This window comes from Natrix helvetica (assembly GCF_964273705.1).
Source record: "Natrix helvetica genome assembly, chromosome: 4".
NCBI classification, from domain to species: Eukaryota; Metazoa; Chordata; class Lepidosauria; order Squamata; family Natricidae; genus Natrix; species Natrix helvetica.
In genome coordinates this window covers 51688562-51715682 of record NC_138550.1, presented here as the reverse complement: position 1 = coordinate 51715682, position 27121 = coordinate 51688562, and the positions used below count along the sequence as shown (strand labels likewise).

Sequence of the window (27121 nt, the reverse complement as noted above, 5' to 3'; positions counted from 1 at the left end):
CAGGGCAAGAAACACAGCTTTCAGCTCCAACCAGTTGATACTGTTCCTCTGGTTGGAGCGTGACCAAAGCCCTTGGGACAGGATGTGAGCCCCCCAACCTTGCAGACTCGTGTCTGTCGTTAGCGTGATGTATGGGGGTTCATGAAATAGAGAGCCCAGTGTCACTGCAGGGGAGAGCCACCAGCATAGAGATCGCCTTACCTCCAAGGTGAGGATAATTCTGTGAGAAGAGCAACTGCAGTTTGCCTTTTGGTACAGGAGTAGAAGCCATTGTAGTTGGCGACTGTGGAATCTGGCCCACAGCACGATGTGGAATGCGGAAACCATCTTGCCCAGGAGTTGAGATAGTTGAATGAGCGGAACCGTCTGCTGGTCGCGGATGGATGAGACCAAGTCGCGAATGCTCACCTGTCTCTCTGGGGATAAAAATACCTGTTCCAGAGAAGTGTCTATTACCCGAGATGTGTGAGACGGGTCGTGGGCTGCAGATGACTCTTCTTCAAGTTGTCCAGGAAACCGTGGTCTGCTAGGGTCTGGAGGTTGAGATGGATGTCCCGGGGGGGAAATAAACTCATAACGAAAATTTACAAATATTTATTAGAAGTAACATTGGAAGAAAAAGTTAAAGGTTGCATGATAGCGTGAGCCAAAAACTTTGGTTACAACATAGATCTAGTGGATTGGGAAAGAATTTGGAACAGAAATTATAAACTAACACAATCAGCAGCACTTAAAGAAAATATGTACAAAATGTTTTATCATTGGGAACACCAGCAAGATTGGCTAAAATGTACCTAAACATGAAGCTGACCTGCTGGAAGTGTAAAAAAGTACAAGGGACTTTTTATCACATATGGTGGACCTGCCCGGAAACACAAAAATATTGGACAAAAATCTGGAAATGGGTGCAAGAAATTGCAGGAGAACAGATAAAATACAAACCCGAAATCTTTCTGCTGAGAATAATCAAAGGGAAATATACAAAGAAAATTAAATACATATTAACACATCTGCTAACTATAGCTAGAATAGCATTTGTCCAATGCTGGAAACAAAATAATGCCCCCTCGGACGAATTAATGATAAACAAAACTTTGGATTGTGCAGAGATGGATAAATTAACACTGAAATTAAAAGATAAAGAAGAGTCGGAATATTATGAAATTTGGAACAATTGGTACAAATGGCTGCAAAACAAGAAAATTAATTAAGCCGAAAAACAATATATATAAATATATATAGAACTGTGTATAAAGGTGTGTAAATATAGAAGCGAAATGTTATATATATGTACAGATATGATGGTATAACAATGTTGATATAATGACTGTAGTGTGTTGTAGAAAGGAAAAAATAAAAAAAAATCTGCTAAAAAAATAAAATAAAATAATGCATTGGGCTGAAAGCTTTCTCCAATCAACATTATTGACATCAAAAGCATATTTTATAATTTTACCTGTTTTAAAAATATGATGCCATATGGGTAGATAATTACAATCAACATAAATATATTGCCAGTATACTTCTAAATTCAAAAAGGTTTATAATCAGATTGACTGTAATTTTAAGAAACATTCTTTTGCATTATATGTTGTATGGTTGCAATGGTAAACATTACAAAAATTAGATTAATCTATAAAATATTGACATGATAAAATAGATTAATTGAAATAATTTTCACACTTTAGTCCTCTTGAATCAGTGGAACAACTTTCCTCTAGAAGTTATGAATGCTCCAAGACTGGAAATTTTAAAGAAGAGATTGGATAACCATTTGTCTGAAATGGTATAGGGTAGTGATGGTGAACCTTTAAAACACTTGAGTGCCCAAAGTGCGCGCGTGCGCATGCCCAAACTGAAAGGTGTGCAAACACGAACATGCATGTGATGACATGCGCTGACATGCGTGCATGTGCAGCAGAGACCCGAAGACCAGCTGGCCGGCAGGAGGCGGGGCATCCCAACACTGGCAGTGTGGCAAGAGGTAAGATCTTTTTCTATTGTGAGCTTCTGTTTCGTCATTTTCAGGGAAACAGAAGCTCACGAAAGAAACACCACAGAGATCTGACCTGGGGCAACGGCACGCATGCCAGCAGAGGGGACTCTATGTGCCATAGGTTCGCCATCACGAATTTAGGGTTTCCTGCCTGAGTAGGGTTTTTTGTTATTCTGCTATTCCATTACATGTTCTTTATCATCCCCCAATGGTATCTGTGGCCTCCTTCCATTTTCCTAACGATAAAAGCAATATTGTTCCATTAACCTCATACCTTTGGAGCCTGTGTATGATAACGTTACACATAAAAAGAGGGTGAGGCTTCAAAAAAAATTTGTACGAAAATGCACACATGGTTAGAAAAAATGTTAAAGCAACACATAGATTATAAACTACAAATATTTAGGCATAGTGCCAGAAAAGTATGAGAAAGGAAATATATACTTAATATTGCATGTTTTAACAACAGCAAGAATTGTATTTGCACAGCACTGGAAAAATGAAGAACTACCTACAGAAGAGAATATAATTAAAAAAAATACTAGATTGTGCAGAAATGAAAATTTGGAATATTTTTAACAGGGAATTTGTTTTATCAATGGCTTGATAATAGAGGTAAAGATTAGAAATGGATAAATATTATGTGTAAGCAAATTGACTAAGGCAAAACTTTTCTCAAAACACTTGTGCCAGTAAAAGAAAAATGTATGAACAAGCTAAAAAAAAGGGTGAGGCTTGGCTTGTGATGCTTTTGTCATTCTAATCTCCTTTCTCCTACCCCTGGTGTCATCATAACATGGATAATTGATGAGAAAGTTGTTCAGCTGTTGTAGAAAGGATTTTAATTATCAAATAATTTTAATTCAAAAAATAGATTTATTCCTAGTGCCTCTGACACACACACACCTTTGATCATTAACATGAACCACAAATCAAACTAGAACACCTCTGTTGCAGAGTAAACTACTACTTCTTCTGACAATGATCAGCGTAAACTAATTACCTGCACAAATAATAGCAGACAGAGAAAATTCTTTCACAATACAGTTTCCCTGGGTACACAGGTAGCATTGAAGCCAATATATATCGGTAGGCTTACATCAAAGGGAAGAGATAGGCATACTCAGCAAAGTAAAATGAAAACATTTCCACCAGAGTTGCATATCCACCAAATTAAACATTAGAGGGAATATTCGTACATGCACCAACGAACCACAAAAAAACGACCCCCTCCTATATATATTTCCAGTCTGTACCCAATCTTGTAACTACTTTTGAGCGCTATCTTTTGCGTTCTTGAAATAAACCTTTTCCTCTTCAAGCAAAATGTCTGATTTATTCTTGTGCAACCCCAGCTTGGATTGGGACCTCAAATGCTTCTAATACTGCTTTAGTTTCATAATCTTGTTTCTTGTACACAGAAATCTGCATATTATCATCCTTCACATTACTTACCTCCTATCTAATGTAATTGTAATGTTACTAATGGCAAATAGATATAATAAAAAAATAGACTATAAACTAGGAAGTAGTATTAATCTCTGTATAGTCATGATTTATCTACCTGCAAATGTATGGGAATAGAAGACCTATTAAAATAGGGCTACTGTACTTTGGCTGCCAGAATCCAAACTGTGAGTAGATAGCTGCAACTCCTAATCCAATTAGCCTTCAGTATTTAGTAGCCCAGATAAGGTAGCCCTGTTAATAAGAATAATAAGAATTATCTTTCTGCAGAAATTTCTCAACACATTCCTGTTTTTTAAAAGGCTGGATATTTTCTAGTCTCATGTTTTAGACTGCTTAGCCAACAAAAAACTAGCTTTCCAAAGAAACTGAATCTGACAAATCTTAATTATGAGGTACCTAGCTTTTGTGAAGATGAAAATCAGCTACTTCATTCTACATGAAACTTGGGGAAGCTACCGCCCAAAATATTGCTGAACTATAATTTCCAGAGATGTTGAGACCAGAGAGAGTGTAAAATTCTCCACCCCTATCCTATTCTTTAACATGAACAGGGGAGTAACTGTGGAAAATAAGTGTTGAAATTTTAACTTCGTGAATCATGTTTCAGTGTATTTATTTGTGGAAAAATAACAATGTAACATACATAGTGAGGAGATGCAGAAATAGAAGATTACTTAAATGAACAATTTTGGAGGCAATGCAAAATGTATTTCCTGATGTGGGAGTTTATTACATTGCAGAATTAATTGCTTTATCTTTATAAGATAGCTGGAAGCCTGTCATGGGAAATGTAAAGTAACTCCAACCATTACAGGTAGTCCTTGACGTACGAATACAATTGAGTCTAGAATTTATGTTGCTAAATGAAAAATGTGTTAAGTGAGTTTTGCCCCATTTTACGATTTTTCTTGCCACATTTGTTAAGTGAATCACTGCAGTTGTTAAATTAATAACACGGTTAAGTGAATCTGGCTTCCCCACTGATTTTGCTGTCAGAAAGTCACAAAAGATGATCACATGATCCCAGGACACTGCAGCCTTCATAAATATGAAGAGTTGTCAAGCATCTGAATGTAAATCACATGACAATGGGAATGCTGCAACGGTTATAAGTATGAAAAATGGTCATAAGTCACTTTTTTAGTGTTGTAACTTCTTTATAAATCAAGGATTACCTGTATGCTCTTTAAAGCATAAAGGGGAATAGGTCTTACTACAGGTAGTTATCAACTTACATTCAATAACCGTTCCAAAATTCAATGGCACTAAAAAAAGGGACTTACATTTTTCACAAGCAGAATTCCCATGGTCACATGATCAATATTTGGATGCTTGGCAATTGGTTCATATTTAGGATGGTTGCAGTGTTGTGGTCATGTGAGCACCCTTGCTTCCGAGAAGCAAAGTCAATGGGGAAACCAGAGTCACTTAAAACTGTGTTACTCATTTAACATCTGCAATGATTCCAGTGGTGGGTTCCGGATCTCGTTGCAACGGGTACAGTTGCAAAGAGGCCCGGTGTCCTCCACATGAACGTGCACGGTGCTCACATGCGTTGTACCTTCCAGCGACGCCTCCGCAAGCCTCCGTGATGCTCCAGCTCCTCGGTGGAGCGTCGCACAGGCGCTGTATGTGCCATGCACATGCTTGGAAGTGCCGAAGGCTTTGAAGGACAGGTAAGGAGCTTAGGCAGGCGGGTGGGCCCTCTGGAGCACCGTACCAGAATGGTACCCGGTGCTCTGGGCAGGCTCCAGTACGCCCATACCAGGGCGCACCGCCTGCAACCCACCACTGAATTATTCACTTAACAACTGTGGCAAGAAAAATCGTAAAATGGGGCAAAAGTCACTTAACAATTTTTTCATTTAGCAATATCAATTCTGGATTCAATTGTGATCGTAAGCTGAGGACTACCTGTATTTCTATAGCTTTTACTTCTATAGGCTGGAATTTTAAAGGACAGAAAAGTATGTAAGGGGAAAAAAGCTACTCAATTTCCTCACTAATATGTGGCTATTCCTATCTCTTCATTATAAAGAAAAACATTGCTTATATCTTTTGAAAACTGTGCTTGGTATAATTATAATTGTATAAACATAGAATTAAACAATGCAATATAGCTCTGAACTTGATATCGAAACTACTACAGTAATTCAAATAATACGATAATTAAATGATGGAGAAGTGTAACGAGAGGACGAGGCCAGCGCGTTGAGGTCTCAGTACTCTTTTAGCGCCGCTTCCCGCCCGCCAGCGGAACGGCAGTTCATCCAAGTGTGGCGAGAAAAAGACCGTTGATTTGTCATCCCACATGTCATCCCTCCGCACCCCTCCCTTCTTTTTGTGTCAGCCATTTTGGCTTGCCGCACCTCCTTCCTCTGCGCTTGCGTGTAAAGACACGACCGAGCGTGGGCGAGTTGCGCGCGTCTCCTCAGCCATAGGATCCACAGGCGTGCTGTCCCTGCTCGTGGTCTGATCGGGAAGATGGCGTTGCACGTTCCGAAGGCCCCTGGCTTTGCCCAGATGCTGAAGGAAGGAGCGAAGGTGAGCGGAGATACTCGCGGGGAAAGGCAGGAGGGCGGCGCTGGAAAAGAAGGAAGATTCCAGAAGAGAAATGGCAATCTGCGTTCTAGGGCACCGGCTCCACGCGCCGATCAAAGAGGCGGAGCTATTGGGCCTCCTCGCCGTTACTATGTCTCGCGCTGGGGGCTGCGAGCGAGCGAGCGCCGTGGTCGAGGAATTAATATGGAGCTCACTCCCGCTCGGGGGATTGTTCTCGACTCCGTTCTCAGCTCCGAAACTACCACAGCAACGCCCAAGGCGGCCTTTCTCGGCATGCCGGGAATTGTGGAGTTGAGTTGCAGCGCTTGCTGACAGTAGCAGGTCGGGAGAAATCTGAAGGAGGCCATGCGACCTCTGCTAGTCTTTCTAGCTGTTTCCACCCACCCGGACGTTTATAGTTGCTTGATTGTGTTTGTTTCAACCTTGGAGCAAATGTTTTTTATTAAGAGTTAAGGAATTGCGGTGAAAATTGCAGGACGGTTGTAACTTCGAGTGGTCACTAAATGAATGAGGACCGCATGCATTGGAAACTAATTGTATAATACAACAATATCTCCCATGTTTCTTAGACTCTTGTTTAGAACTCAAATGATTGGAAAAGAGCCAGTCTGCTATTTGTTGGATGAATAAGACAAGCTCTCTGAGAAACAGTTGGTAATCGTCACACAGCTTTTTTCTGCTTTTGTAAATTTAGCTGGAAACTGTGTAATGGAGACATTATAGTTTTAATATTTACAACAGTATTGAAAATTATGCAAAGGGAGTTTGGGATTTCTGTTCATTGGCAGAATAACTCTTGAAAAAGAGACAACATGGTTATATATAATATCATGGGGGAAAGTAGCACAAAAAAAATAAGAGTTTCGAAATGTGACAATCAGCTGAGAATTAGGAAAGAAATGTCTATTAAACATCTCTCCAGATGTATGGCAGTTAAATTATCTCAGTCTTGCAACACCAAGTCCCTTTTGTCTGGTCACATTACCTGCTTGCAGCCCATACACTGTTGTTTACCAGAGTATACAGAGATGCACGTGCACAAATCTTCACAAAGGCAAAACAAGGGAAGAACAAAAATATGCAGTATGATATGTTTTGAAATAATAGAAAATAGTAGAAGTGATACCTGCCACATCTAATGTGAATATGCACCCAAAAGTAATACCTAAATAGACTTTCATGAGCACAATGATACATTTTCATTAGGCATTCTTCCAGAGACATGTTATTTCATTGAACAGAATAACATATAGAAGCCTACCATGGTTTCTGCTGAAAAATGGAGCTGCAAGAATATCATAAATCATGGTTTCTCTATTATTGTTTTAAGGTATTTCCCCCTTAGTCTTCTTTTTAAAAAAAATCCTGACAATATTTAGTCATTTTTGTCTTAAGATAGAATCAGAAGTGGTAGAATAATGGAAAATGAGGAGAAACTAAGGCACAAATATATAATTTTAAGAGTTTGTATAAGTATTATATTTCATGTAATCATATCTTAATTCTGATTTAAATTCTGTATGTCTAGCATTATTCTGGATTGGAAGAAGCTGTGTTTCGAAACATTCAAGCATGTAAAGAACTTGCTCAGACAACACGCACAGCCTATGGCCCAAATGGTAAGATGTTGATTTTTTTTAAAAAAGTATGTTTAATTTTCTATTTACCTAAATAGTTCCATTAGTAGTATTAAAAATTAACTGGGAATCTGCAAAGTTTAAAATTGTTTGCTTATTTCTCAACTGCTTATTATGAATAATAATCAACACATTCAGTGTATTGGACAGCTCACATAAAAATCCAAAACATCTATAAATTAACATGTTTATTTTGTTAATTACTTTATTCATTTATTATCAAATTGTCCTTAAGTACTATTTTATATGTTTTTGCTTGTTTTAGGGATGAACAAAATGGTTATTAATCATTTGGAAAAGCTTTTTGTTACTAATGATGCTGCTACCATTTTAAGAGAATTGGAGGTAACTTGTTATTGATACTCAAATTAGCATTTATGATTACATTTTAATACATTTAATTGTACATTATTTCTTCATGAATTCATTTGCTCTAATGCAGGCTTTTGGGGGGGAGAGGTATATTTTTCTGTGAGAGATTCTGAAGTAATTAACACTAGAGAATTTGCTGGTAGTCTGAGAGTCTGAAATTACTCTTAATGAAGATTTGAAGTAATTAAATAATACTACAGATATATACCGGTGGCCTGCAAATAGCATTTTTGTCCCATAAAAGATTCAAGAATAGTAACTGATATCTTGAATATGTATTATTAAATATATTTCTGATTGGTTTTAATTGAATTTTAATATGTGTTCAATTGTTTCTTCTAATATAAAATACTCAATAGGTTCAGCATCCTGCAGCAAAAATGATTGTCATGGCTTCTCATATGCAAGAACAAGAAGTTGGTGATGGGACAAATTTTGTTCTTGTTTTTGCTGGTGCTCTTCTTGAACATGCTGAAGAACTTCTAAGAATGGGACTTTCTGTTTCAGAGGTATTTTGTTAGATAGAATTACATTTCTTAGTTACAATTGCATTTCCAAAAATATTCCATTTCTAGATCATGTATCTAACTGTTACAGTTTATTACATATGAAATTTATTAAGTGTATTGGGGCTAATTTCCAAATAAACAGGGATATGATTATAGCTTGTCTTATTTTCAAGTAATTAATTTAAAAATGTATTTGAAAATAATACCTTCTAATGCTGCCCCATACAAAATAGAGTACCACATACATTTGTAATGTATGTGGTGCTCTGACAGACCACAAGCTTTTATGAATATTTGTGTTACAGTATAGGCATCTGCCTATATTTAATTGCAGGTGATTGAAGGCTATGAAAAAGCTTGCAGGAAAGCATTGGAAATTCTGCCTGATCTTGTGTGCTGCTCTGCAAAAAATCTTCGGGATGTTGGAGAAGTGGCATCCTTGTTACAAACTTCAATAATGAGTAAACAGTGTGGTAGTGAAAGCTTTCTAACACAGCTTATTGCTCAAGCATGTGGTAAGTAATTTTAGTAGTGGGCTACTTAATATAGATAGATAGATAGATGATAGATAGATAGATAGATAGATAGATAGATGATAGATAGATAGATAGATAGATGATAGATAGATAGATGATAGATAGATGATAGATCGATAGAGATAGAGATATATAGTTATTCATTTTATATTCACATTACTGGTATGGATCAATTTTTTTTACCATAACCAATGGAAAATCATTTCCAATCTTGTCTTAATTCTAAGAATTCCGGTTTTTGAATGTTTGGTTTTCAGATAAGACATCTACCTCTGAATCAATTTCCAGACATTTATTACAGATTGCCATATAATTTAAGATAGAAAAATAGGGATCTGAAAGCTAATAAACTTTTCTAAACTTATGTTTTTAATTCTTTCACAGTATCCATTTGTTCTGAATCGGGTCACTTCAATGTTGATAACATCAGAGTGTGCAAAATCTTAGTAAGTTGTGATATTTCTTGTTGGTAATACATAATACAAATGATCCAAACTTTTTTGGGAACCTTAGTGTCTAAGTAATCACTTCACAGTCCTCGTAGGCTAAAAGAAATAATAGCTGTTTATTAAATAGGACCAAATTTTAAATATCCTATATCACCTTTGTGAATTTAATATAAAATCTGAAGTGCACAGTAGGAGAACTGTGGGGAGCTAAATGTATTGTTTCCAGCTTCTGTCAAGTTGCAGGAATAATTTGAGGAGTTTTTTTTAAAAAAAACTCATCCAGTGTTGTTTTATTTATAAATTGTGATATTATTAAAGTTGATGTCATACATTGGATAGGGTTAGGGTTAGGGTTATCAAATTGGTATCAAATTTTTGAAGCAGTGACAAATTGTATGTTGAATGAATGATACATACATGACAGAAGAAGACAGTTCTAAATCAGCAAACAGTCTATATTTTGTATGGTTAAATGAGCCTAATTTGAAAAAAGGAACACATGAAATGGTCCTGTTTAAATATTTATTTCTAAATAAATATACTTATTTATTCAAAATGTTAGCATTAAAGCATTGTTTTAATTATTTAATTGATGTGATTGTTATTTGTGTTTTCAGGGTTCTGGTATTAATGCATCCACTGTATTGCAAGGCATGGTATTTAAAAAAGAAACTGAGGGTGATGTTACTTCTGTTAAAGATGCTAAAATAGCTGTCTACTCTTGTCCTTTTGATGGAATGATAACAGAAACTAAGGTATGTTATGATTAACTTTGGGTAGTAATTTTTGAGCTTAACAAGAAAAGCTTCTGTAATAGTTTACAATTAGTAACAGACACCATTTCTGGATCTCAAGTTTACTAAAAGGACAAAATAGAAAAGAGAAAAGCAAGAAAATTCAAGTAATAATTTAAATTCTGAGGTATATATAATAACCAATTAACATAAACAGCATTGTTTTGTTATGTGCTCCTATAGTGCCAGAAGTAATTGACATTTGATTATTACCAACTGAAGTAGAAACATTTCCATAGACTAAAGAGTTAAAAGCAACGTACAGATAGTGCTTGCTAGGAAGTGCCAAAAACCATCATGATGGGGTTGAAAAACAAATGTTAAGACAAATGCCCATATTTATGATTCACGGTGTGACCAGGCAATTTGACTATTTTATATTATTCTCTCATTTTCTGTGTACCTTTTCTCTTATAAAATGTTAGGTTCACCACTAACCAACCAAAAATGGGCCATTCTTAATTTAAGTAACAAAATAAATCATGCTAACAATCTAGGAAAGAATCACTGATCTGTATCCTTGTGCCTATTATTTAATTACTTTGATAAATTCTAAGTTATTTTAGCAAGAGAATGGATTAAGGATTATTGCATGTTATTACAGGCTGCTATTCATCAAGTATTTCTGGAATATTTTTTTCCTAGTTCTTTTTTGCAATCACTAAAACATTGAAAGGTAGTCCTTGATTTATGGCCACAACTGGGACCAGAATTTGTCATAGCTTGGTACAATTGTAAATTTTATTAGCATTTTTATGGCTTTCATTAAATAGATTTCACAGTTCTTAAGTGAATCTGGCTTCCCCAGCTGATGTTGCTTGTTGGAAACTGTCTGGAAAGTTGCAAATTGTAATCATGTGCTGTGAGCAGTTGCTTCCAAGAGCCCAAATTGCAATCCTGCCTTTGTGTCATGGGGATAGTGCAAGGGCCATATCTTTGAAGAAAGGTCATAAATCACCTTTTCTGAGGGTGAATTCTATCCGAGAACAAGAAATAATCGTTGATTATTTTTGGTAAGGCAAACATTCAGAATGCTATTTTTATGGATGCTAGGGAAAATGCTTTATTCTTGCAGGGCACAGTACTGATAAAAAATGCTGAAGAGCTGATGAATTTCAGCAAAGGAGAAGAGAACTTAATGGAGCTACAGGTCAAAGCTATTGCTGAGGCTGGTGCAAATGTGGTAATTTCAGGTGGAAAAGTGGCAGACATGGCCCTACATTATGCAAACAAATACAACCTTATGTTAATCAGGTAAGATTTACTAAAATGAAAAATCTAAATTTTTCATTTAGTTAAAAGAGCACACTTAAAAAAAATCTCATTGCCTTGTGATTTCAAGATGCAATAGAGATATGCTTAATTTCAAAAGCTAAGCTTTAATTTTTAAAATCATTTTATTACATTTTTGTCTTTTAAATTCGGTTTGGGTTTTTTTTGGATATGGATTAAAAAAAATTTTTTTTTAACTTTTGGGATGTGTGTTTTTTAATGTTGTACGCCGCCCTGAGTCCTTTTGGAGAAGGGCGGCATATAAATCCAAATAAAACACACAAAAAACAAACAAAATAGCATAAATTAATGCGAAATCAAAATAGAGGGTCATGACTTGGAAGACTCATGCTTTCTTCTGTACCACCTTATTTTCCTCCTTAAAATGGTCTTTCCTTTGGAACTAAAGCTTTGGAAGTAAAGTTTGATGTCCATTTTCAATTAACTTGATATAAGGTTTCTTAAATAATTGAAATACAATTATAAACAAATACACACACCCTTGCAAAATGAACAGTTATGAGATACTTATTTGGTGGTTAGCTTTCTTACTCTGAGTCATGTACATTTAGAAAATGTAATTAATGTTACATAATACAAATAGTTTGGAAAAAGTATTTCTGTATATCATGAGAATACAGTTTGAACATAGGAAGATGACATGATGAGCATGATAGAAATCTGTTTACTATCCATAAAATGAACATAAATATTCCTGAAAAGTTTTATTTTGTAATAAGAATTTTTAAATTATAAAATATTTTCTTTCTTGAAATATTCATATATTTTAAAGGCTGAATTCAAAATGGGACCTCAGGAGATTATGTAAAACAGTTGGTGCTACAGCTCTGCCCAGACTGGTATGTATTTAGCACTAACGTCTATTTCTATTGTTATAATAATTCTCGATATAACCATCTTTTTTCTTTACTCTCACAGATTCCACCTAATTTAGAAGAAATGGGCCACTGCAATAGTGTGTATTTATCAGAAATTGGGGAGACACAAGTTGTCGTGTTTAAACATGGTATTTTTATATTTTTAGTGTACCATTTTTTTTTGTCCTTAGAATTACGGGTAGTCCTTATGACCATAATTAAGGCTATAATTTACATTACTAAGCAAGGTAATTGTTAAATGAGTTGGGCTTGATTTTATGATCTTTTTTGCTACCGTTTTTAAGCAAATCATTGCAGTTACTAAGTAAATATGGCTTTTCCCATTGACTGCTTCTCAGAAGGTAGCTGGGAAGGTCACAAATAGCAACCACATTGGGATGCTGTAACCATTGCAAATACATGACTGTTGCAGAGTATCTGAATCTTGATCAAATTACCGTTGGGATACTACATCAGTCATGTGAGGACCTAACATATTTTTTGGAGTATAAGATGCACCAAGGTTTTGAAGAGGCAAATTTAAAAAAACAAGTTTTTGCACTCTGCAAACCTCCCCAAAACAGCCAATTTTTCGCGAAAATGGGCCCTTTTTTTTTAAAAGGGCATGAACAGCTCTTAGGCTTTTAGAGTGCTCCTGGGAGGGGTGGGGGGCAAAAATGAGCAAAAATTGGCCCATTTTTTCACAAAAAGGGGCCTATTTTTTCTCAAAAAAGGGCATGGATAGCCTTTAGGAAGCTTATAGAGATCTCGGGGCTGTGTGTGTGTGTGTGGCAAAATTAAGCAAAAAATGGCCAGTTTTTCGCTCAATTCTGCCCTCCCCAGCCCCTCAGGAGCTCTTTGAAAGCCGCCTACAAGCACGGCCATTTTGGTAAAGGGGGGGAGGTTTCGGGAGGCAAAAAAATGCAGTATTCGATGTATAAGACGCACCCAGATTTTCAGCCTCTTGAGGGAAAAAAGGTGCGTCTTATACTCTGAAAAATACGGTAGTCTTCGGTCACTATTTTCAGTGCTTTTGTAGCTGGTCGCTAAATGAATGCTTGTAATATAAGGACTACCTGTAATATTTACATTTGTAAAATGTTTCTTGAATCTTTTTTTTCCACAGAAAAGGAAGATGGAGCTATTTCAACAATAGTAATTCGTGGTTCCACAGACAACCTAATGGATGATGTAGAAAGAGCAATTGATGATGGTGTAAACACTTTCAAAGTACTCACTCGGGTGAGTAAAGCCTTGGGGATCTATAATTTGGAGTTATTATATAATGTGCATTTACAGAATTAATATTTTTGCTATGTTGTATATAATTGGTTGACTCACTCAAAAAATCAGTCATGTTGGGAGTGATCAGAAGAAGGAGAAAGGGTTGTCCTAGTACCACTGGCTAGACACTTATAAAGGATGACACAGGGATGACCACAGTGGATCTGAAGGAAGAGGTGCAAGATAGGGGGGCATGGGGAGTGCTAATCCAGAGTGTCCGAGAGTAGGACACAACTGAATGGTTGATGACAAGGATATAATTCTATATTGATTGGCATATTATGATTGGCATTCACAAAAATGCTTATCTAATTTGCATCAACTTTATATACTGGTCTATTAAAATAATGCATTCATTGTATTTTTAAAATGTCTTTAGAAATGCGTACTTTTTTGAAGTTTTCATGATTCATGTTTTTTACTTGGCATTTCATACCAAGTATTTTACACTTCATATTACTTTTTTGTAGGATAAGCGCCTTGTCCCAGGGGGTGGTGCAACTGAGATTGAATTGGCAAAACAGATAACGTCATATGGAGAGGTATGCTACAAACATATTTTTCAGTCAGATTTCTTTTGTAATTCAATACAACTTAACATAAACTCCCCCCTCTGTTCAGACTTGCCCAGGTCTTGATCAGTATGCAATCAAGAAATTTGCTGAGGCATTTGAAGCTATTCCCCGAGCTCTGGCAGAAAATTCTGGTATTAAAGCAAATGAGCTTATTTCAAAGCTATATGCAGTACATCAAGAAGGCAATAAAAATGTTGGATTTGATATTGAGGTAAGACTAGCTACAAATTCACTATAATGTAGAAAATCTTGAATTGATTTCAATATTTTTCTAAAGTATTAAAAGTGTCATTAACATTCACAATAAGTTTAATGGGCTATAGCATTTTTCATGGGTGATTATGTATATGGAATGGGAGCATTAGGTAATATACATGTTGAATGAACAAAAATAAAGTGATAATATCTAATAAATTATTAATATTTTATAACTGAAACAAGAGAGGCAATGACTGTATCACCCAAGTTATTTTTCTTGGCATTAGTAATAATACATCCTAGCAATTTTGACGCACCCCATCTAGATCAGAGGCAGACTATGTATGTTTCTACGATCATGCTATAATGCCATTGTTTAACACAGAAATACAGTTAAGCATACAAATCTATAGTGCTAGTTCACCATTTGGGTGACACAGTAGATTTAGGGCCTGTAAATTAAAATGGGAGAAATAATAGTTTGTAATCAGAAAAAAGACAATCATTCTAACTTAATTTTAACAGGCTGAAGCTGCAGCTGTGAAAGATATGTTGGAAGCAGGGGTATTAGATACACATCTTGGAAAATACTGGGGTATCAAGTTGGCTACAAATGCTGCGGTAACAATATTGAGAGTTGATCAGGTGAGTAGGTATTATAGTGTTTTCAGTTTTGAACAAAATTGGAATACTATTCCAAAAGTCAATTTAACATTAGATAAATTTTTAAAAATGTATTTATATTTGGAGTCATGCTTTTATAGTCTGCATTTGTCTGTTTGGACTGTAGGTATTGACTTATACAAATAAAATAATCAAATTTTCCTGTGCGCTGCTTGGAGAAGCATGGGTTAACTTTGTCCATTAGCCTAGAGAGTGAGTTATGAAATTGTTGACCACGCCTCTTCTGACCGGAAGGGTTCAGTTTTTTAACTCAGTCCAGCCTGAAGAGACGTATAAATTTTTCTCTAGGACACTAGTCAAATTAACTTGTATTTTATGTAAGTAATATTTCTTGTAGCGTTTAGTTTTTTTCTAGGTATCTACAGAGTGTGAAGGGCAGGCGGCTCCGTTCTGATGCACTGCCTTGCCAAGCTGTTTTTAGCGCAATGTGGGTGCTACTCACCGTTAAATCAGCCGGTTCTAATAGCAATTGATTTCCTCGCCTACCGATCGCTGCAGCTGAGAGCTGGTTCGCCACTCTCGTGTCGGCTACCCCGGGCCGCGTCTGCCGCCGGGCTTGCCTTTGGCCACGATCGCCTTATTAGTCAGCCACAATCTGCTCTAATTAGCGATTGGTGTCCTGCAGCAAGCGCTACCATTACCACCGCAACCGCTGCTGCCGCAGAGGGAGACAGTTTCAGAGCGGCCATTTTCTCGTCGAAACTTAAAACGTGGCCATTTTGGGACAAGTTTGAATTGCGCACCATTGAGAGCCAGCCGAGAGGCGGCTGGATTATGTGCGCCAAGTCAGTGTGACGCAAAATCTCCCGAGGGTGGACCTAACCGTCTCAACGCTGGCCACCATTGCGCACGAGGATTCGTCCGGTACAGTAAAGCAGCGTGTGATCTTACTTGGTGCATTCTATTGCGAACTTGAGAGCCGATAGAACGATTCTTCGCTTCTCACCTTGGCTGCTTTATTCTGAATGAGCTCCCTGACAATAATAATGGCAGATCGCTTGGCGACTGGGAACAATTCTGGGGCAGAAACCTCCCCCTCATTACCATCTAATCTGTCCAGAGCCAGCGATAGGGCTGGGAGGATTGTCACCAGGACCTCCTGCAGGACCAGGTCAGGAGCCCCATCCGCGGCAGCTAATAGGGCCGTGGGGCGCAAACATAAAAACAAGGGAGCTAGGCCTCCAGCCACCTCCACTTCCAAAAGTCCCCACCAAATTTCTCCATCTGCATCACCACCCAGGCTGGCAGAAATACAGGGTTGGTCCCCTGATATTCCCTTGCCACAAGGCCTCTCTGAGGGAGATTTAGGATTGGGATCCCACTCCTTATCTGATGCCTCAGATATCTTAGAGGGTCAGACGCCCGCGCCTAGATTCACGGAGCCAACTGCCACCTTTACTCCCACTGCAGCAGGGTTGAGGCCTGAGGAGACTTCCACCCTCAGTATTCCCCTGGAGCTCAGGGATATGATTTCTCTGGCCATAACTCGGGGGGTAGATGCTGAACTCCAGCGAAGGGGACAAGGCCCAAACACTCGGCCTTGCCCAGGGAACCCTCCACTTCCCATGAGGATCCTCCTTCCCCACTTCCCTCAATCCAAAGCTAGGGTTCTATCCTCGGTGAGGAGGGGGAACTGAGATGATGACGGCCTAGCGCTGGACAGGCCCTCTTTTTCTGGGTTGTTTCGTTCTACATTGTTTAAATCATTGTTACATAAGGCCAAGACCACCGTCAACCTGGGTGGCTCCACCACACAGGCCAGTGCAGCAGTGGGGCTGGACTCCACGCACCAGTTCTTCTCTGAACAGGTTCAGGAGCAGGATGTTATTCCCTTTCCCAAACTATTTTTAGATATAGTGCAGAGACAGTGGACGCAGCCCACTGCAATTCCACCACCTAGCAATGGCGATAGGAAGTTGTATGGTTCGACCTCAGAGGTTGATGGGATTCTTCAGTTTTCCACTATAGATCCTCCTATTGCTGCCTTGGCCTCCCCAGCCCTGTAGCCATCCGAATTGTCAGAGGGTCTCAAAGGTGAGGACCGCAAAGCCGAATTGATGATACATAAGACACACCAGGTGGCCACCTGGGTGTTACGATCCGCAGCTGCGGCCTCATATTTCAACCGGACATCCCTGGTTAAACAACTTCAAGCCAGGGTTGCCCCAGAGGATATGCGGCTGCACCAGGATATTAACAAACTGGTCACAGCACTAGAATATTCCTCGGACGCTACCCTCAACGTGACTAAGTTCGCGTCTTGAGCTATAGCGTCCAATGTCACCTCCCGCTATCTCCTATGGCTCCGCCATTGGCAGGCGGATATAAAATCCAAATGGCGCTTAGCTTCGACACCTTTCAAAGGGGGCGTCTTGTTTGGGACCGCCCTGGATCCCATCTTAATAGAAACAAGAGATAAGCACAAGGTACTTCCATCTACCAACAGCCGTTCAGATAGGAGACACCAGCCTTATTTCAGGAGGCAGCCCTTTCGGGCCACGGATTCTGGGTTCACAAGCGGCACCTTATGTTCCCCAGTATAACAGACCATACAGACAGGAGCAGGACCGTGCTCAGGACCGGTCAGGGGCCCGGGACAGAAATAGACAGCAGAATCAACAGCAGGCGTAGACCCGGCAGCATTTCGTGGCACCAGCAACCGGTCTTTTCGCTGGTATAGGTGATTCCAAAAGGGATGGACCTATTGGCGGGCGACTGGCAGCATTTGCAAGCCAATGGGCAGAAACCACCTCGGATGCTTGGGTGGTTCAAACTGTGAGGCTAGGCTTCACTCTGGAGTTTCTCTCCATTCCCCCGAGATGTTTCATCAAGTGCCCCGTCCCCAGGTGTCAGGTGAAACAGGGTCTCATGAATCAGGAGATCCCACACCTGTTATCCATCGACGTCATAGAACCAGTACCCCAGGGACAGGAAAGGCTAGGATTCTACTCAATCTTGTTCCTCGTTCCCAAGTCCTCGGGAAAATGGAGAGCCAATCTAGATTTAGAGTGACTGAAACTTTACATCAAATACCAAAGATTCAAGATGCAGTCCCTGAAGAGCACACTGACCTGCATCAGACAAGGCAACCTAATGACTTCAATTGATATAAAAAAGTCTATCTACATGTGCCCATACACGCGACACACAGGAAATTCCTGAGGTTCCACTTTGCGGGCTACCATTTTCAGTACAAGGCCCTGCCTCTCATCGGCCCCGCGAACCTTTACCAAACTGTTGGCAGCGATAGCTGCATACTTCCGCTCACTCCTAGTCAGAGTAAATTGTTATCTCGACGACATCTTGATTTTTTCATCATCGCACTCCCAGGCAGTTCGAGACCTTCAAATGACTATCGATACTCTGCAGCGCCAAGGGTTTGTACTGAATCCTCTGAAAAGCCACCTTCAGCCAACTACGAGACTATTACATCTCGGGAGTTTGATAGATTCCGTCACATGTGAGGTGGCATTATCTCCGGAACGATGCAGTAGCATCCTGTCGCTGGTGAGTCACATTTGAAGTCAAAGGTTAATACCGCTAGCGGTGCTTTCCCAGCTTCTGGGAAAGATGATTTCATGTATAGACATTGTTCCTTGGTCGCGCTTCCATGCTCGCTCTCTCCAGTGGTTCCTTCTCACACCAGCCACTCTCAGATCAAGGTGCAAATATCACCCAGAGTGTCCACTTCGCTACACTGGTGGAAGGCTTCCAAACTGAGCTGGGGGTCTCTATTCAAGGAACCGGACCAGGTTGTGGTGACAACCGATGTGAGCTTGTACGGATGGGGAGCGCACTCACTTGACCAAGTAGCCCAGGGGCGTTGGACTGCGCAAGAGCTCAGGAACAGCATCAACTGGCTGGACCTGTGTGCCACCCGCTTGGCGCTTCTCCACTTTCGTGCTGGTCCTGACTGACAATGTAGCCTCCATGTCAACCGCCAGGGAGGCACGCGATCCAAGTCACTGATGATGGAAGCGGAGAGGCTTTACTGTTGGGCAGAGAGATATCTCCTATCAATCCGGGCGGAGCATATCTTGGGGACCGCAAACGTCCAAGCGGACTTTCTAAGCTGGAAGACGGTGGATCAGATGGAGTGGTGATTATCCCCGTCCCTGTTCCAGGAGCTATTCTGCAGATTTGGGCACCCAGTAGTGGACCTATTCGCACAGCTCCACAACACCCACCTCCCACAATTTTTTGCAAGATTCCAGGCACTGAGAGTGGCGGGCATCGATGCACTGCACAGCCCGTGGCCCCTGGGCCTCCTTTGCGCATTCCCACCTCTTCCAGTAATCCCACACGCCATTCGGAAGATACTGGCGGAACAGGCGTAAGTCCTACTAGTCGCCCCAATGTGGCCACGGCGTCCCTGGTACGCCGTCCATCTCTCACTCTTGGAGAATATTGAATGATTGGATATCCCTCTCCCAGGGGGCACTATATCATCCAAGCCCTCAAGACTTGCAGTTAGCCATGTGGCACTTGAGAGGGATATCTTAATCAAGCAAAAGTTTTCTGCCAAAGTCATAAAAACAATCCAGGCAGCTCGGCGTCCATCCATAACACGGATTTACGAGGCCACCTGGAGAGCCTTCTGCAGGTGGGCCCACAGAGCCAACATTGACCCCCTCTCAGCCTCTTTGCCGCAAGTACTCGAGTTTTTACAAACGGGTATGGATAGAGGGCTTACCCCCCAATACTCTACATCACCAGGTTGCTGCGCTTTCTACGGTCATCGGTGGACATGGACGTTCCTTGGCCCACCATTCACAGGTACGGTCATTTCTCAAAGGGGCTACAAACCTCAAACCCCCAGTCATCCATCGTTATCCCACGTGGGATCTGGCAGTGGTTTTACAGGCTCTTATCGCGGAGCCCTTTGAACCCCTCCACTCAGTTAGCCTCAGATTGTTGACCTTTAAAACTGTTTTCCTTGTAGCCATTACTTCAGCTTGGAGGGTGTCGGAACTGGCAGCTCTGTCAGTCCACGAGGAACTCTGTATATTTCATCCAAACAGGGTGGTCTTTTGCTTGGACCCAACATTCTTCCCCAAGGTCAACTCGTAGTTTCACCGGGCGCAGGAGATCATTCTCCTGAACTTCTGTCTGCGGCCTTCGCACCCGAGGGAGACAGTGGCACTGTCTTGACGTTCGCAGGGCACTTCGCTTCATTCAGAAGGTCGGAAGCCTTATTCATTTCTTTTCAACCATCAACCATGGGACAGAAAGTGTCTTCCAACACCATTGAACGTTGGCTGAAAGTGTGCATTGCCCTTGCTTACGAGACCCAGTCTAGGCCTGTGCCCAGGCGCATCACTCCTCATTCCACCAGGAGCGCAGCCACCTTGAGCAGCCTGGGCCACTCAAGCTTCGATTGAGGAGATTTGCAGGGCGGTGACTTGGTCATCGCCGTTGCCCTTTGTCAGACATTATAAATTAGATGTGTTTGCCTTCGCAGAGGCCTCATTTGGGCGGCGGGTCCTTCAGAGGGTTCTAATGGCATCTCAGACCCCTGACCAGCCTGGCTCCCGCCCTTGAACTCTACTGCTTTGGCATGTCCCATGCTTGGGTTCTCCAAGCAGTGCACAGGTTCATAAGTATGACTTTTCAAATGAAACATGTCAAAATGTGTATGTGATATAAAATTTCTATAGATTATTGTGGCCAAAGCAGCAGGTGGTCCGAAAGCCCCTAAAACATCAGAGCACTGGGACAAGGATGATTGGAAAGATGCCCCAGAGCAATAGTGTACAGTAAGATACAGCCTCGTGTGTAATGTTGACAAGAATGGAAATTGCATGAATGCTTTTACACTCTGCCTGAAATGGATGTTTTCTCCCACACTCACATATGCCTAGGGCACAGCACTAATAATCTGCTTGAAATATTAAAATAAAGCATTTTACATTAAAACCCTATTTTAACAATATTGAATTGATAGCACTAAAAGCATATGACTTGATTGCCAAAAATGTCCAAAGGATGAGCATTCACTTTGTGAAAGAAGTTTTTAGCGATGGCTTGGTAGACTGACTGGCAATATTAATATACCCGTCTACTTAAATATGCCCAAGAGTACCCTTGCTATTTAAATCTGTAAATACAGCTGTTATTATTGAAACTATTTTAATTTCCTGTTCTGTATGGATATAATTGTTCTGTATCACAAACACCATTGCATTTTTAAAAAGCCTTGGTTGGGATCATCAGGTTTTAGACACAATTGGCCACGAAGAACTAGCTTTCACCTTACTATTACTTTCCTGAAACCTGAGAAAATTGAATAACCCTTAACTCTGCTCCAAAGACACTAGTATGCACCCAAAACAAAATACTTCATTTTTGTGTTTTCAAAATGCATTGTCAGTCTATCATGGCATTAAAAAATGGTAATTAAAGTATTAATAGACCTGCATATCTTTGTATTGATAATTTGAAATATCTTAATTTCTTTTGCAGATTATCATGGCCAAACCATCTGGTGGCCCTAAACCACCATCAGGGAAAAAGGATTTGGATGATGACCAAAGTGACTGAAATAGTTAACCACTCATAGACATTGTTGTGTATCTTGCCAAATGTGTTCAAATTACCTTTAAATTATGAAACTAATCAGTAATAGAAGTTACCTTGAAGGATTTCAATAAAAACATTTCAGTAAACTGTCTTTTTGTCTGATTTAGAAGACATGGTTATTTAAAAGGTTTCCAGGTGTATCTTGTGTAGGACTTTATTTAGTATTGCTATTACCGTAAATAGTCCTACACAAGGTACTTGATACTTATTTCAGTACTGTACAGTCAGACCATTGAAGAATATAATAGAACTGTTCAAAGTGTTCAAAATAGATGTTTTTCAGTGCATAGGACCATAATGAGGAATCTGTTTTTCACCTGTAAAAGCGGATGAATCTTTTGCAAGAAATATGTACATGTGATCCAGGTATAACTTAAACAAGTATACAAAGCTGTAAAAAATGTAGCTGTCTAAGCAATTTGAAAATAAGTCCTTCGTATATATTTGTAGTCAAGGTGGTATTTTTACTATTTTGCATAGCTCTAATACTTAATCTTTTATTAAATACAAAATAATTCATGAACCTTTTGTTATGCACGAGACTTAGAAATGGCTGATTACATTATGTATTACATAAAATCAGGAAGTAGATTTAAACTGCATTTTTAATTTAAAAAATCATGGCAACTGCAATATGAAGAAATGATTCCCATTATATTACAAGAAGCATGTGTGCTACATTTATATATGAGAACATTTGTTTATTTTCTCATTATTTATCAAATTTACAAACAGTCCATTTCCCTCACAGAGGCACTCTTGGTGGTATACAAATAAAATGTTAAACAACCGAGTATAAAAATTAATAGAGGCAAAATAGTAAAATTCAACATGAAAAGCTAATCAAAAGGTGGGGGGAGGACCTTCAGGGCACTAACCAGCCACAGCTACTGCTCTGTCAGGGCCAAGGAAGATGGCAGAGCCAGGTCTTTATAGACATTTTTGAAAGGCTGGGAGATGGGGGCCCTCTGCCTCGGGAAAGTTGCAAAAGACAAGGGGTAAACTGTGTTTAGCTTTTCAAATAGGGTAGTCAAATATAATTTGATACCCCTGAATTGTGTTCTGCAAGGGCACTTCACCTATTATAACTTGTGAAAAAAAATTGATAGTAAACTTTCAAATTATTTGTTAGCTCAATTTTTCTCACAGTAATAATGATAGACCTCTGTGTTACTGCATTTTTTAGGATTTTTTTTAAAAAAAATTAATGATGTGAGTTTATGGAACAAAAAACATGCCCTCTATCATACAAATTCAGGTTATGTTTAAATTCAGATTTAAGTAAAATAAACAACATGATAAACGTTTGGTGAAGCTTTCCTACGTTGGTACTTTTCCAGTTTACAATATTCTTTCATAGAAGAGAAGATATGCTTGTGACTTCAAGACCTTGGATGGGGATACTGCTTGCACATGAGTGTCACTAATATGAAACCATTCTCTTCTGGGTGACTCCGATTCTGAAGCTGATTTTTTTTTTTAAAAAAAGAGGAAATTTTTCTTATTAGTTTTCAACTGGCTCATAGGAATTTAATTTCAAAATATTTTTTCAGGGTAAATTCTTTCTACTTACTTTGTTGAATTTTGTCATTGACAAGATCAGAAAGTTGGCTGGTGGTACTTGTCTTCACATAAGCAGTATAATGACCAGATCTCATAGTCCCACTATGTTCCACAATACCATATAATGAGTACAACACTTCTGAAGTCCCCTCTCTTACGTTCTGTAAAAGGAACATCAAGAGTATTGAAGTAGCCTTGTTGCTTGCCAGCAAAAAATAAAAAGTTGTACTTTAGTTTGCCCGAAGGTGCTTTTTCAAGAGTCAACTGGACTTATTATTTTTTTCTTTGAAGAAGTCCAGTTGCCACTTTAAAAAGCACCTTTGGACAACTATGACCTGGATGACTGAAAATCTCCATAGACATTTGTACTTTAGTTTCTTTAAAAGTTGTATATTTTAGTAAAAAACAAAAGCAAGCTTAGTATTGCTGAGTGCAAAAGAATATTAAGCATATTCATTTTGAGATCCGTAAGTAAAAACAATTATGGCTAGGTAAGATACAAAGGTGAACTTAAAAGGAAGTAAGTGTGATCCCGAACAGGAGACTGCAAGATCTAATCCCATTTAAAGCATAAAAGCTGGCTGGGTGACTGAGCTAGTTACTCAGCCCAACCCACCTCTGAGTTGTTTTGGGGAAAGTAGGAAGGAATGCCACCTTGAGTTCTTTATAAAAAAAAAAAAGATGGTAAATATCAATGTTTTTCATTGTTTTTGTTTAAGATCAAATACTTTCTTTGACTTTTCCTTCCTCTGTTCAGGTAATCTTATACAATACATATTTTGCTGTATTCCTTATCTATTAACATTCTGTTCTACCTCTTCACTAGAACTTTGTTTCAAATCTGGTGTTACCACTGAGATTTCTCAAATTTAGGTATCATCTCACTGTTGAGTCGTTTTATCAAAATCTGAAGATTAGTATGATTTCTAGTCTATTGCCTTATTTGTTGAAATTATTTGTATACTGCTTTTATTATTTTTACAAATACCTCAAGGTGATGAACATATCTAACATACCTTCCTTCTTTCATTTTGCCCATAATAACCCTGAGAGATGGGTTGTGCACAAAGTCACTCAGCTAAGGTGGCTGCTGCTTTCTAGCCTACTACCTTAACTATTACACCAAACTGGCTGTAACTGAAGTCAGAATCACATACAATTAGGCAAATGGCCTGTCAAAATTGTCAAGATTGTTAACATTTTTAGAAATAAAAGCAAAGAAGTTTGTTAATCTGACACCACATTTTTTACTAGTTCCGGAAGTCAGCCTAAAGTTACAATTCCATGTAAGGATCGGGGACTTTTGGTCAAATCAGTTTGCATACAACTATACACCTCTGAGGAATCGGAACATCTTGAACTTTAAAGAAAACCTCTGCCCGCCTTCCACCTTTCTGACATATAGTCAAGGGAACATTGTGTATCAGTCTCCTAATCAAATGCTAAACAGTACTTATCCCACTCAGCTGCTTTGTTACCTGCTGTGAACTGTAACATGTAATATAGCTGTCAAATTAATAATGGAAATAACATAAGAGTACTTTATTATTTACCTTGCACTTAGTTGAGCAGAAAGGAGCCAAATCCATAACTTCAGGGAACGATATGTGCTTGTTTACCTTTTGGAGATTATATCCAGCCTTGAAAAGAACCAGAAAATGCAAAGTAAAACCAAAGCTCAACAATAAGCTTATACAGTCCAGAAGGTAACACCCAGTTTTTCCGGCCTGTATTGATAATGTCAAGGCTCTGGAATTTGTAATCCCAAGCACCTGGAAATCATTCAACTGCCTACCCAACATAAAACTACAGAAATAAATACCCTAGAAAATTAGGAAAAGAGCCCACCCTATTCTTAAAGGCAAAAGGTCTAGTAATAAATTTAAGTTATTTTAAGGTTCAAATGTCACACGGCAATAAACAAGAATGTCCAATATATTGATGCTTCTCTTAATCACTTCCTACAAGCGGCATTAAACTAAGATAATTGAATTTAAGTCATTAATTATACCTGTTGAAATCTTTTTAAATGGAGGGTTAAAATTGGAGGAGCGAGAGAAATAAGCATTTGTTTTTTGGCATTAGTGTATACATATTTCTTGGCATCTGGGGAAAAAAGGAAAAACAAATGACTTAATAAAAATTCAGTAATATTACCTCTTATGCAATTGTTTAGGTTTACTATGTATATGAGATCTCATAATTTTGAATGTCCAGCATTGTACACCTGAACATTCAGCCTCAATTATTTCTATGAGAATGAAAAAGCAAATGCTCATGTTTTATAAAATCCAGAAAAAATTTACCAAGACTGAATCATTTGCTAAGTTTCTGTCATTTTCTTTGACATTTATGGTAATTTAGGATTTTGCTAATAATTTCAAAATAGGTTCAAAATAGTATGTAAATATTTTCATAGCTTACAATAAATAAAGATATATTATCAGGCACAGATCGGAAAGCAGAAAGCCATCTTTGATTTCTTCAATTATTGCTTTTCTCAAATTTAAATATATCGCTCAGAGAAATTTGCTTAGGTTCTAGGTTTTGTTTGCTTCATTATTATACAGATACAGGGCATACAAAATTCAAAAATATTATGCACCTATTATTCAGAATGTTATTTTTTATCTGAAAAACTTGGCAAAAACAAAAATATATCCTCATAGCAATTCTACCTGTGCTGCTGGGAGTCCACTTATTCCAACTAAAGAATGAAACATATTGTCATAAACATTTAAACAATGAATTCCACTCAGTCTTGCCGTACAGTCCCTCAGGGTTTTCAAAGTTATACTCAAGTCATATTCACTTCAAACCAGCAATGTTTTTCTTTAGGGATACTTATGACAATGAGACAGTAACATTTTATCCCTTTATAAAATGGTCATACATATAACACTTCTTATCCAGTTCCATTAAAACAAGAAATTGGTCTTATGCAATGTCTTGATAAGAAAAATGAATTTAGTATTGAATTTTGAATAATTCAATAAATTGATTAAAAACAATTTTAACATACTTATTTTATTAGTCTTGATTCCACAAAGTTGATTCCGAGTGCACACTTCGCAAAGCAATTTGTTGTTTTCACAAAGTTTCTCAATATGAGTAAACTGATTCAAGCAATGAATAATTGAATTTTCTTCTATGTTTACAGTACCCCTGTCTGCAAGAGTACAAAACGCTGTTTCTGGATCTTCATTTACTACTTCATATGTTTGTGTTTCAAAACCATAAAATTCATGCAAACTATCTGTATCATCACTCGGCTCTTCCTCCTCCAGGAATAACTTGCTGAAGTCACTGATAATATCGTCATCTTCTTCATCCTTATCTTCCTTAAGATGCAAATCATTATTGACACACTCGGTAGCGGGAACAAACTCTTTTATAGAAACATCCAAATTGACTTCATTATTTGCCTCTTGATCACAACTCTCTGCATTTTCAACATGTTTTTCTGTGATCTGTACTTGAACTGTACTTTCTGGCTCATCTACACATTTTTTATCCACACAATGCTCTTCACATGTGTTTAATGACACTTCCTCTTCTGGTTTCAGACACCTTATGTCAGAGTTACTTTCTATTGTTTGTTTATTACAATCATGATTAGCTTCAGTTTTTTCAGTGACATCACTATCTGTTAGATGAATAACTTTCTCCTGAAATTTCTGCTGATGACGTTGGTTCTGCCAAATAAAATACATTAAAAATCATTTCAAAAGAATACTTAACCATAATGTATCCTGAAGATATA

The 27121-nt window shown here is 38.5% G+C and overlaps 3 protein-coding genes across 5 annotated transcripts in view; 1 reads left to right on the top strand and 2 right to left on the bottom strand.

Annotated features, from left to right (window-relative positions):
- Positions 1 to 5856, bottom strand: part of MAP3K7CL (MAP3K7 C-terminal like) — a 52730-nt gene extending 46874 nt beyond the window's left edge. Inside the window, exon 1 of one of the 2 annotated variants that reach the window (XM_081951497.1) lies at positions 5836 to 5856. The gene's annotated coding sequence lies outside the window, so the exon portion shown is untranslated. Of the gene's footprint in view, positions 1 to 3560; positions 3653 to 5835 lie in introns of those variants that run through there. The other variant, XM_081951498.1, reaches the window with a different exon arrangement.
- Positions 5836 to 22978, top strand: CCT8 (chaperonin containing TCP1 subunit 8). Of its 2 annotated transcripts, XM_081951487.1 has the most exons (16): positions 5836 to 6010; positions 7557 to 7647; positions 7931 to 8010; positions 8397 to 8546; positions 8881 to 9061; positions 9467 to 9528; positions 10149 to 10286; positions 11401 to 11579; positions 12391 to 12457; positions 12537 to 12624; positions 13602 to 13717; positions 14230 to 14301; positions 14381 to 14545; positions 15058 to 15177; positions 20874 to 20972; positions 21679 to 22978. In XM_081951487.1, exons 1-15 carry the CDS (start codon positions 5951 to 5953, stop codon positions 20964 to 20966), a joined length of 1662 nt encoding a protein of 553 aa, XP_081807613.1. In that variant the 5' UTR covers positions 5836 to 5950; the 3' UTR covers positions 20967 to 20972; positions 21679 to 22978. The 2 variants fall into 2 exon arrangements, with proteins under 2 accessions (XP_081807613.1, XP_081807614.1); XM_081951488.1 differs by lacking the exon at positions 20874 to 20972 and having other exon boundaries at positions 5837 to 6010.
- Positions 22979 to 22996: 18 nt separating this feature from the next.
- Positions 22997 to 27121, bottom strand: part of USP16 (ubiquitin specific peptidase 16) — a 23979-nt gene continuing 19854 nt past the window's right edge. Inside the window, exons 14-18 of the mRNA XM_081951486.1 lie at positions 26381 to 27053; positions 25370 to 25464; positions 24912 to 24998; positions 23369 to 23519; positions 22997 to 23261 (exon numbers count right to left, since the gene is read on the bottom strand). Of these exons, the coding sequence (XP_081807612.1) occupies positions 23137 to 23261; positions 23369 to 23519; positions 24912 to 24998; positions 25370 to 25464; positions 26381 to 27053 (1131 nt within the window). The 3' untranslated portion in view covers positions 22997 to 23136. The remainder of the gene's footprint in view (positions 23262 to 23368; positions 23520 to 24911; positions 24999 to 25369; positions 25465 to 26380; positions 27054 to 27121) is intronic.

Excerpts from the sequence above, each read along its gene's own strand:
- CCT8 (XM_081951487.1), top strand. The coding sequence starts at position 5,951 with ATGGCGTTGCACGTTCCGAAGGCCCCTGGCTTTGCCCAGATGCTGAAG. Across the intron at positions 6,011-7,556 it reads TGCTGAAGGAAGGAGCGAAG|CATTATTCTGGATTGGAAGA; the intron begins GTGAGCGGAGAT and ends CTGTATGTCTAG. Across the intron at positions 13,718-14,229 it reads CTTTCAAAGTACTCACTCGG|GATAAGCGCCTTGTCCCAGG; the intron begins GTGAGTAAAGCC and ends ACTTTTTTGTAG.